The sequence below is a fragment of the Scleropages formosus genome, chromosome 1 (genome assembly GCF_900964775.1).
Source record: "Scleropages formosus chromosome 1, fSclFor1.1, whole genome shotgun sequence".
Lineage (NCBI taxonomy): Eukaryota > Metazoa > Chordata > Actinopteri > Osteoglossiformes > Osteoglossidae > Scleropages > Scleropages formosus.
In genome coordinates this window covers 6,246,307-6,257,503 of record NC_041806.1, presented here as the reverse complement: position 1 = coordinate 6,257,503, position 11,197 = coordinate 6,246,307, and the positions used below count along the sequence as shown (strand labels likewise).

General features: G+C 40.9%; 1 protein-coding gene across 1 annotated transcript; it reads left to right on the top strand.

The window, feature by feature from the left end:
- The first annotated feature begins 323 nt into the window (after positions 1-323).
- Positions 324-11,197, top strand: LOC108925521 (coiled-coil domain-containing protein 71-like). Its single transcript, XM_018737530.2, has 2 exons — positions 324-693; positions 8,327-11,197. Exon 2 carries the CDS (start codon positions 8,384-8,386, stop codon positions 9,479-9,481), a length of 1,098 nt encoding a protein of 365 aa, XP_018593046.1. The 5' UTR covers positions 324-693; positions 8,327-8,383; the 3' UTR covers positions 9,482-11,197.

Sequence of the window (11,197 nt, the reverse complement as noted above, 5' to 3'; positions counted from 1 at the left end):
CAAAAAGACACCACCAGCCAGGGTCAGGTCTGTCAGGTTAGACGCCCTTCCACGTCAACCCACTGTCATTTTGTCTATCTTTCTACTATCTCCTGTAGAAACGACTTTATTATCATAATGCAGCGAAAACGAATAAAAACACCCAACAAAAAATATCATCTTTCAGTAGTACGATTCCAGTCTTTCTTTTTTTTTTCATTTTACTGCAAATTCAGCATCGGTATTGAATACCCAGCAACGTCACGCGGACGAGCCGCCCTCCCCACCCCATTCCTTATATAGATGTGGAAGCACCTTTCTTTTCACATTTCCGAAGAGATATTTAGCTCTTTTAAGTGATATCTCCCCGCCTCCTCTCTGAGTATATTCGCTGTCTGTATCTGCAACTCCCCCCATGGTCTGAAGTGGTAGCCATTTTAATTCGCTCTCAGCGAAACCGCAACGAGAAGGAACATCTGGTCTCGGAGCAGGGAGACGAAGAGGTGCGCGCGCCGCCTTTTCCTGCACAATCGCCACTTGTCATTTACAGAGCCAAGAGCTTGACACGCGTGTTTTTTGTTGTTGTTGTTTTTTTTTTTTCTTTCTCCCTCCCCTTTTTGTCTGAGGCTTCTACACGCGTGGCGTTGCTGCTGTCCATCATTGGATGCGGAGGGTCAGTTTTCCAAGCGCTGCGCTTAAGAGATCTTAGACAAGGTAACGTTGTTCGTCCGCGCGCTCTCTGCTAAGCAGCTCCTTTCTAGAAGAGGAAATTTCTCCAAAATCCGTGCGGAAAAATAAATAAATAAACAAACAAACAAACAAACGCGGGGCGTGTTTCCTGCCACCTAATGTTATGTGTCGTTGCGTGACCTTCTGTATTCGTGGCAAGAAATGCCTCGAGCTTTTTACGCGCACACTTCCGCCGGTCATTGTGGGGAAGTGGATGGGATGTGGCGGCGCGCCTGGCTGTATTGTCGCGGGGTCTCTTAATGGCTTTTGGTGCTCGGGGCCTCTCAGCTGTTTTTTTGACGCACGTTCAAAGTTGAGTGCGGAGGCAGTCGGCGTGCCGGTTGTTCGCTGCCACAGCGCGCAGACAAGGCGGGACGACGCTCGCGCGCTGTCGTCGCCGGCCTCGCGCTCACTCAGTCACTGCGTGTCCGCTGTGCGAGTAACAAAAGAGAAGCCCATTCTTTGTTTTTTTTTTTTTTTCTTTTTTTCTTTTTTTCGCCCCCTCTCCCTCCCCCCCACCATCGCGACACACCAGTCGCTCGCTTCTCGGACTTAACCTCCTCTCGGACACCGCGACTGACTTTGATTTTAACCCTCAGCGCACTCGCGGAACCCAACTTGAACATGTCACGTTCGCGATTTCCCGTCCCTTCGCTACCGGACGCGTCAGTTGCGCATCTCACAAGTTGCGGCAGCTATCTGCTTAACTAATGGATTCTTCTTATTATTATTATCTTGCCATTGCTACCAAATACCCCACAATATGCGTTTTATTTATACCGGACAACTTTGTTTTTTTTTTTTTTTTTTTTGCATGTACTGATGAACAATACAGCTTTTGAAGGTGGCTAGTTAGTTATGAAGGCCCTCTATTTGAAGTGTTTCTTCAATAGATTATGTGGCGGTGCAGCGGGTTTGGCTGCTGTGTGGCGGGTCTGGGGTTCGAGTCCTGCTTGAGGTGCCTTGCAATGGACTGGCGTCCCGTCCTGGGTGTATTTCCAGTCATTGGTTGTTTCTTCACCAGACACAATTTAAAGGTTGTTTTTGGGTGTCAGCTGTGTGTAGATAAAGTAGAACTTTTTTTTGTTCATTTTTGTACCAGCGAGCCGTCGAGGGCAAACTTTATCCAGTGCCAAGTCTGGAGACCTGACCTCTTGCCCAACAGGCCACGCCCAGTTGGTCCCCGTGGACAGTAAAGGACACCCAGTGGTCCACTTATGTTTACATTCGCTGATGTGGAACACCTGCTCATACCTTTATGCTTATCTTACCCAGCACTGTAAATGGGTAAATAACTATAAGTAGGGTAACACTGGAAGTTGCTTTGGAGAGAAGCATCACTAAATTAATTTAAGTAGATGTTAATGTCTTTACCTGACTTTGCAGGTTTCGATCTTGCATTCTTAAAGGTCTTTATGGGCGAAGAGTTGTTATCATATAAGAACAACATGGTGACACAGCGCATGAGCTGCACATTTGGACGTGGGTTCAAGTCTGGCATTTGTATGTGCGGCGATTGCGTGTTCTGCCCGTGTTTCTGTGGGTTTCCTCTGGTTGGTCTAGTTTCCCCCCCACAGTCCAAAGACATATATTTCTCAGGAACTGGTTATAAGTTGAGGGGGTGCGGTGGCGCAGTGGGTTGGACCCCAGTCCTGCTTTCGGGTGGGTCTGGGGTTCGAGTCCCACTAGGGGTGCCTTGTGGTGGACTGGCGTCCCGTCCTGGGTGTGTCCCCTCCCCCTCCAGCCTTACGCCCTGTGTTGCCGGGTTAGGCTCCGGTTCCCCGTGACCCCGTATGGGACGAGCGGTTCTGAAAGTGTGTGTGTGTGTGTGGTTATAAGTTGTCTTGGACAGCGCTACACACTAGTTCACTAATCAACGTATGCTGCTTTGGAGAAAAGCATCAGCTAAACTAATAAACGTAGACAAGGTAAGGTGTTAAGTAAACTCGTAAACGTTAAAAATGTAGAGAGGTGATGAGGTGAACAGTGTTGAGTTTAATTTTCATTCTGTTGACTTTTTCAGCTCATGTTATTTTGGCAAATTTTGTGTAAAAGTGAAAATAGGCAAAAATCCAATTATTAATTTGTGTTTATGAATTATGTCTTATGATTGTTTTTTAATACAATATTCTAGGCAGAGTACAATATTCTTACAACCCACCTTGATCGTGCTGTCAGAAGGGTTAACGAAGGAGGGCATGGGAGATAGAACTGTAGGAAAACAAGATGTTTTTATTATTACCCCTAAGCGTGATTAAGAGCTGCACTGTGATTTAATGCACGTCTCCTAAGTGAATAAATGTAAACAGACCACAGGGGATGTGGACCGAAAAGTACATTGTATTGGGAATCAAGGTATTGCAGGAATATTTGTCATACAAAACAGTGGATAACACATCATTAAGGTGTGCGGCACGTGGGTAGTTTTTGCCGATCTGATGCTGTAAGTTATTATTAATCAACACTCATTAATCAGTAATCCTAGCAATAATTAAGTTATTTTAAGATCTTTAAAATATTTTATGGAATTTTTTTAAAATATAGTTTCTTGTTATAAAGTCATCACTTATTTTATTTTTTCAAACTTTCCACCATTTCAATAGTAACTTTGCCAATTTAATAAGTTGTCGTTAGTATATTTCTGCTATGGCCTAGTTTTACCTTGCTTCATACCTTGTGCTGGAGTGAGCTCCAGAACAAGCAATTGTAAGTGACAAATAGGTAAGTTCTTGAATTACTGGAGTTGGGTAAATAATGGGATGCTTTGAATTTTGAGTTAAAATGCATCCTAGTGAAGGTGGCATGTCCTGGTACAAAGACAGCAGCTTAAATCTCAACACGAACTCAAACCCTAGGATGAGTAGTGGAAAGCTGTCAGGTCAAGTGGCCTCAAGGTAACAAGAAAACAAAGTAGTGCTGATTTGATGAAGATGTAAATATTGACATTAGGCGGCATTAGCGCTGTACCATGTCCCAAGCAAGGTTGAGGACCTCATTCTGGATTACTGCAATGATTTCAATTTGAAGGTCACATTGGGAACATGCAAAATACACAGGAAAGGATGTTATACCCCATGCGTATTTTCCAAGGGCTGTACACAAGGACCCAGTGCAACCACCAACCTGAAGAGTAACATCTGAATTGCACAGGCTGGAGAGGAGGGTAATTTCCAGGTGTACTGTTTTCGCAATCCCATTGACACTGGCTGTGAACATGCTTGTGAAGCCAGTAGAGGTTGAGTATAGAGGTGCATGCACCAAGGCTGGTGTCAGCCAATTACTCATCAGAGCCTTCATAGACAGCTTGACAATGACTACATCATCCGTCCCAAGATGTAGGTAGATTTTGTAGGGGCTGACGAGTCTTATCAGATGGGCTAGAAGGAACTTCAAGCCAGCAATGTCCAGATCTATGCTGCTGAACAAGGGAAAGTTTATGGGTAAGTCCCGCTTTAGCATAGATGTTACATTGATTCCATTAATTTTCGAGGAATCAGTGAAAATCTTGGGCAAGTAGTTTCATTGCAGTGTGAGAGATACAGTGGCAGTTGAGGCAACTTACATTTGCATTTATTTATAGTACACATACACATAGGAGATCAGGGGACAAGGGAGTCCAAAAGAGATGTTTTGCAACTGCTCTTAAATGTTGAGAGCGATTTAGCAGTTTTGATTCAGACAGGGTGGTCATTGCACCACATTGGAGCCAGAATCAACACCTTTGTGCTTTTCATTTTGGACCTCTTGTTTGTGGAACCACCAAATAGCCAGAAGTGGAGGAGTGTAGCAAACCATCAGGTCTTGAAGGTACTGGGCAGAAGATCCATTGATGGTTTTGTAGTCCATAACCGGGTTTTTGAACTTGATGTGGGCAGCTATGGAAAACCAGTGAAGAAACACAAGGAGGGGAGATACATGAGAATACTTTGAACTTGCATAGAGTTGAATGGGTGGGTAGCGGCAGTGGAGAGTCAGGACTGCCATGTAAGTTTAAAGCATTGGTTGATCAAAACGGCATCTTGCCCCGAGTCCTCAGGCCCCTTTTGGTTAACTAATCTAAAAACTGAAAGTTGAGGTCTTTGAGTGAGAGATAAGCTGTTAGCTCTGCAGGTGGACTAGTGTACCTTGAAGCTTGGACAGCATTGCATTTTACAGGCTTAGGAACAAGCTAAGTTACCCTTTTGAAAAAGAAAAATTAATGGTAACATGGACAAGAGAAGTCCTACAATACAGGGACTCAAGCGATCCTAGGAAGGCTGCGGCAGACACTGAGGTAAGGACAGAATGAAGCAAAGTGCATTGGCTGCAGTGGGGAAGGTTGAGCCCAAGCTTTATCACAGCATCCTGGTGGCACAGTGGCTTCTGGAAGACCAGGTGTGGACAATGTTCCATCATGGCAATATGAAGAGATCCAGGGAAAGGTGAGGAACAAGTTTGATGCAGGTGAAGGTGCGTGCAGCAATGAAGAAAGAATGGATGGGTAGGGTGGTAGGGATGCAGCAGGAAGTAGTACAGGCTAGGTAGGAGCAAGTGCTGGAACATCAGGTCTTGTGGGCAAAGTTCTGGATGAACAGAGCCCCACCGTATTAAATTTAAATTGATCCGGGCAGTTTACGATGTGTTGCCTTTGCCGATCCAAACTGTGCTGCGGGGGAAAATTTTCTTTTATTTATTTTTTATTTTCCATCATGCCCATAGCGTTCAAAGAGAGCAACGCTGGAGAATGTCTTCAGCAGCCATCCAAAAATGCTTAGGGAGGGAAAGAAAGGCAGCTAAGGTTTCCAGCCAATATCACAGAGACATCTTGTTACTATCAGAAGCTCCTAAGCAAATCATCTTGTTGGAACTTACAGTTCCTTGGGAAGATGGATGAAGAAAGATGATGAGGTATGAGGAGCTGTTGGAGCGGTGCTGCTCAAAAGGCTGGAGGTTAAGATGGGGGAAGAGCAAGGTGTGTGTCCATTGAAGCAGGCTGTAAGGCAGCTGTAAAGAGGTCGTTGTGTAGGGCCTATAGTTTGATTGTTATCTTAGCTAGCCAGAGAAGGTAGGCTTCGAAAAATGTCAGTGAGGCTGTGGAAAGGGCATCTAGATGGCTGTGCATCTGGATTGGTGAACTGTGGATTCTATGTAGTGCTACCCCAATGCACACTGGGATCTGATCAACCCTAATCAGTTTGCCTGGGTGAGTCTGATTGAAAGATCTGAAATCCCAGACATCACCGATGATACAAGAGGCATAATATGAATAAAAAATGGCTGTGCTTTAGATAATCGTGATTTTGATCTTTTTCTCCCTGTATAATGATTTTAAGGCATACTAGGTAGATCAAGTCTTCCTCCAAGAATTATATTAAAAAATCAGTTGTTTTTGTTACCATGTTTCATATAGTAAATAAGAAAAAATAAGTCAGCTTGGAGCCTGCAGTCTAGAGTCGTTGCTGAGGGCACATACGGCTGTTTCTGATTTTAGTTGTGCCAGTTTGTCAGTTGAAAAGCTTGTGCTCTTGATGAAAAGCTATAGCTGGCCAGATAAATGTTGTGAAAGAGATGTTTAACCCAGTGAGCATTATGTTTGATTGAATGAGATAACATGGAATTAATGCCATGTCCAAGGTTTCATCCCAGTGCAATGTATATTGCGGCTTTTCTTATCCAGTCTGTCTCAGGTCTTGAGGGGAAGATTTGCCTGTTTTAGACCTTGGAGTTAGCGAGTGCTACTCTAGTAAATTTGGAGGACTGAGAAAGATTTATTAGTGTTTGGATGATCATAAATTTGTCTTTCTGTCAATTTTTAATTGAGTTTACAGTATTTTTTAGCTTATTGGGGTTATTTTTTGTTTTATTTACAGTGAGTTCCTATTACATTAGTGCAGCTACAGATCATGGAGATTAGTAGTAGGTGGGAGTACTCTTCAGCTGCTACATGAACATCTTCAGATGAGCACAAATTTTCATGACATCACTGGCTGTCTGTTTTAGGGCCGTTGAAGTATTTGAAATACAATTAATTTATTGTAAGGTAGCTGCGCATCTGAGGATCATAAATAATAAGCAGTAGAAATTTGTCAGTGCACATGTAATTCATATTCTCCACAACATGTGGGGAGTTGTGAGGCTGAGGCAGCCCCATGGGCAGGAGTAAAGAATAATTTTCTGTATATAGTTAAATTACTTTATTGTATTGTATTATATAATTCTCAACAATATTCCCAAGACATTTATTCCATGTTTGTTGCTGATGTGAATCACTGCTCTGAACTGATAACCAGGGAAGGGAGTTGATGACATCTGCTATTTAAGGGTTAGGGTTAGGGTTGAAGATCTGTAGGGTGTCTGTGTCTCAAACTTAAGACTCTGGTGTACTTATCTTCTTCTGCAGTTGTGTATCTGGGCCTTCCGCTTCTTCTTCTGTCCTGGCTCTGTCCGAATTTGCCCTCTTTTCTCAAGACAGTAATTCTACCCTTTGCATGAAATCTTCAATTTCTTGGCAATCTGATGCATGGAATAACCTTAATTTTGCAAAACAGCTATAGGCTGACGTGTTCCTTGAGAAAGCCATTTCATTTTGGCCATTTTTGAACCCAGAAATGAACTTTAGGAATGCCAGTACCTTGCAACCTAAGGAAAGATAATTGACTTGCTTTCTTGAACAGAATAACAGGTTTCAGCTGTACTAAAACAACAATTATGAAGACTTTTCTACTATTAGGACCATTACTATTAGGGTTTACCATTAGAACACTGGAGTAATGGCTGCTGAAAATGGGGCTTTGCAGTCATATAGGAATAATAAATTATAAATCTGTCATTTCAAGCAGTAATAGCCATTTCCATGATTAGTAATGATGCCATGGCTGTATTTTTTCAATCCATTTAATAGTACCTTGGTTAAAAAAAAAAAAAAAAATGTATCAATTATTTCGAAAACATGACTATTTCTGGGAGAATTTACCTATTTCTGCCATTTAGATTTTTTAAATGTATTTTTACTAGGATTAAATTCTGTATTGAGAATGTATAAGCTGTTTATACATTTTAGAAAATAACTTTTATGTGCAAGAGGGGTTCTGTTTTTGAGTAATACGAATTCTGTTTTTGAGTAAAACGATGAACCTCGATGAACCTCGGGGCAGCAAGTGGTAGGGAACAAACTAGGTTTGCTTAAGACTTTCATGTCTGCAGCTATGTCTCCTCTTTTTGTAATGCATAAATGTACTTTGCTGAAATGTACATCGCTTTGGACAAAAGCATCTGCTGAATGAATAAATGTAAATGTAATAATCATTATGATAAATTATCTCAGTAAACATGCTTTTAACAGGTAACTGCATAATTTAATGGTAGGGATATTGGGGGGGGGAGCAATTAACATTTGTATTTGTGTGATTTCTGGTTTTGTTCTTAGTGCTTAAGTCGGATGGTCAAATGCTTCGAAGGAAAGATGAAATACTTTTGTTTATTATCTTAAGATCCAAAATGGCATTCCTTTTCTCATCATTCCAAAAATGATAAAAATATTTATCATTACATTTTCCAGTCCTACTTTGTTTTTATATTCCCATGCATTTCCAAAGGGGTGTTGGCCTCCATTAACTAATACCCACTTTTTTGTTCCCAGGGTACATCTTGCATGTTACTTTGAGGCTTTCATGCAATTCCACTGTTGGCATATGCCATGAATTGTGAAGAGGTTGCAGAGAAAGCGGTCCATTCCTGGTCCAGGTTGACTTCAACTGGAAAGACTGCCCTAGTGGAAGCCCTAAGGGTTTTCAGCCCCATGTCAAAGGACCTTATTGACACTGAGATGCAACTTGTGTCCTTTCTTCAGGGACTCAAAGAAGAAGGGCACAAGCCTACCGTACTGAAGAGTAAAGATGTCTATGGTTATAACTCCTGTACAGCAGAACCTCTTCCTGAAGCAAAGTTTTCTAAACCATTGGACCCTCCTAACAAGTTCCCAAAAGTACAGAAAAATGTGAAAAGACGGGGCAGGAAAACTGGTTCTAAGAAGAAAGAAATTAACTATACGCTGTTGAATGCAGCAACTAAAATCATTTTAAAGAATCAACCTAAAATATTGCTGACCAACCTCTCAAGCGAGTCTTTGAAACAGACCATCCATTCCAGTTCAGTCTTGACAGTAAGATCTGTACAGCCATATTTGAAACTAACAAACATAACAGGACCCTCCAGGAGCCATATGGCAAGACTTCAGATTCATACTGGGTTAGGTTCCCGATCAATTTCTGTTTCTGGCTCTCATAGGCCCCCAGTGTTGTCAAGGACATCTGTGCAGCCTTTACAGAATTCACGTAAAATACCAAAAATGTTAGCTCTGGAGAAAAAAAGATCAGTTTCTTGTACAGTGAAGGTTGGAACTGGTCTGACTGGGGCCTGTTCTCTAGACATGTATCAGAACGGTAGGGTTTTGAAGGAAAGCAACAGCTACAAAATGGCACCTGTGAAACTTGGAACGTTGAAGGTGGGTAATAAAAAACTGGCCTGGGGACAAAAAAGTCCAGTCAGAGTACGGAAGAGGAAAAGGCCCGAGGAAACCGAGGACAAGGTGCTGAGAAAAAAAGCCAAAAGTGGACTTTGGGTGGTAAAAAGTCAGGATGACACAAGGCTAAATGAGAAAAACCTCAGGTTCAAGGTAATCAAGGTGGATGACTCCATTACAGATGAAGAAGTCAGAAGAAAAGCTCAGAAGATATTGCGAGTTAATTTGTCACCAGTTATAGAGATTCAGCCTCTCATTAATCATCCTGTATAAATTCAAGTTGGGTTTCAAAGGAAGCTTTGCATGATCCCTGCAATTAAATTAGCCTTTTCATTTCAACTTTTATATCAACACCTTGTTGAGTCTTCTGAACTTTTTGTGGGAATCTACTGAGATGGGGAAAGACAAAATTGTGGATTGAAATTATCCTCTCGTTCTGCACAAAGGATATCTTTCATATGTCTTGGTTCAAAATGGTGCAGATTTAAACTTGACATTTTTATATGATATAGTGCACTGTGAAATGACATTTTCATGTTTTTGTTAAGGATAAAACAAACTAATGGAAGCCATGTTGTCATATTACTATGCAGTATCTGTAAAGGAATTTTTGGTTTATTGTTCTGTGATATACAGCAGGTTTAATATTACGGTTCTTAACCATATTAGATGCTAAAGCCTTTCTATTATTTTGGGTCATTACCTAAATGCAGTTGGCTACGTTTTTTAATTTGAACTTTTGTTTTCTTTTAGTGGAGTTGATTATTTGTTCCTTTTGAAATAAGTTGTTTATATTCAAAATGGTAGGTGGTATCCGGTGGCTGGTTTCCAGGCCTCTGAAAATGTCTGCTTTTGTTGGATGATAATTTTATTTTTAGATTATTATGCTTCTTTATATCCTATGATTGTTTAGAAATGTGTGTGTGTGTGCTGATTTTTTTAAATTTTTTTTTTTTTGCACTTTGGAATACAAACGAACCAGATTTAATTTCAGGACGAGTAAATGGCCTTGTTTTATATAGAATGAAAATAATACATTATTGTGCTCAGAAAATATTGCTTATATTGCTGCCCCGATTGGGCACAAGATTTCTTAAAGGACCATGTTTTATTTCTGTCTTGCACTTGCTGAAAGAAACAAATTCATCTTTTTTGATAACCCTGGCATTTTCCATAAAGATTGGGTTGTTTCTGTCTGTTGGAGAGCATATGACGTTTCCCTATAGAGCAATCTAGTCTGGTTTGGCAGGTGTCTGATATTTTAAAACTCTTAAGTCTTATAATGTAGAAATGGTTGCTTGTTGCCTTTTTCAACTCTAGGGTACAGAGGTTTAAGCATTGTGGATTTTCCTGAGTTACAGTTCAGTTATTGTGATCTTGGGTGGATTAGACTGAGAAAGGGTGAAAATAAAACCCTTCAGTTAATCACACTTTGACTGTAGTCCTTGTGCCAAACATCCATTTGGTGCTTTTCAGGAGCCTGGTGCTAGTGCTGAAATCCATCCTGTGTTGAGGTCGTCACCAAGATGAAATTGCATAAAATTGCTTGCAATGTCTTTGCTGCTAGTATTCTTTTTATCGAGATGCTCATATGCTCACTTGTATATTGGATGTTCCTAGAGTCTTAAAAGACTTTGGCAAAAAAAAGTGCTTAAATAGTGAGGAATTTTTCCATACGTGTTAGTTTTGATACTGGACAAAACCAGCAAAACCAAAATAGGTGATGTCCATTTTTGTGGGGAGGTTGTATTCTGAAAAGAGTGAGTCAATCCAAATATGACAGTGGCAGGGAGAGAAGTAGCTTTTTTTTCTTGTACAGGATTGTAGACTTTTTGAATCAATTTTTATAAAACATTCTAACTTAAGAATAAGTTCCAGTGTAAATACTATGAAACATTTCTCTCCAGTATCAGTAGTTCTGTGAACAATGTTTATCAACCATGATTAAATCTGTACTGTCAGTGTTGTATATTTGGTATTACTGTTAAA

Bases quoted from the DNA above. Each gene is read 5' to 3' on its own strand.
- LOC108925521 (XM_018737530.2), top strand. From the start codon at position 8,384: ATGAATTGTGAAGAGGTTGCAGAGAAAGCGGTCCATTCCTGGTCCAGG.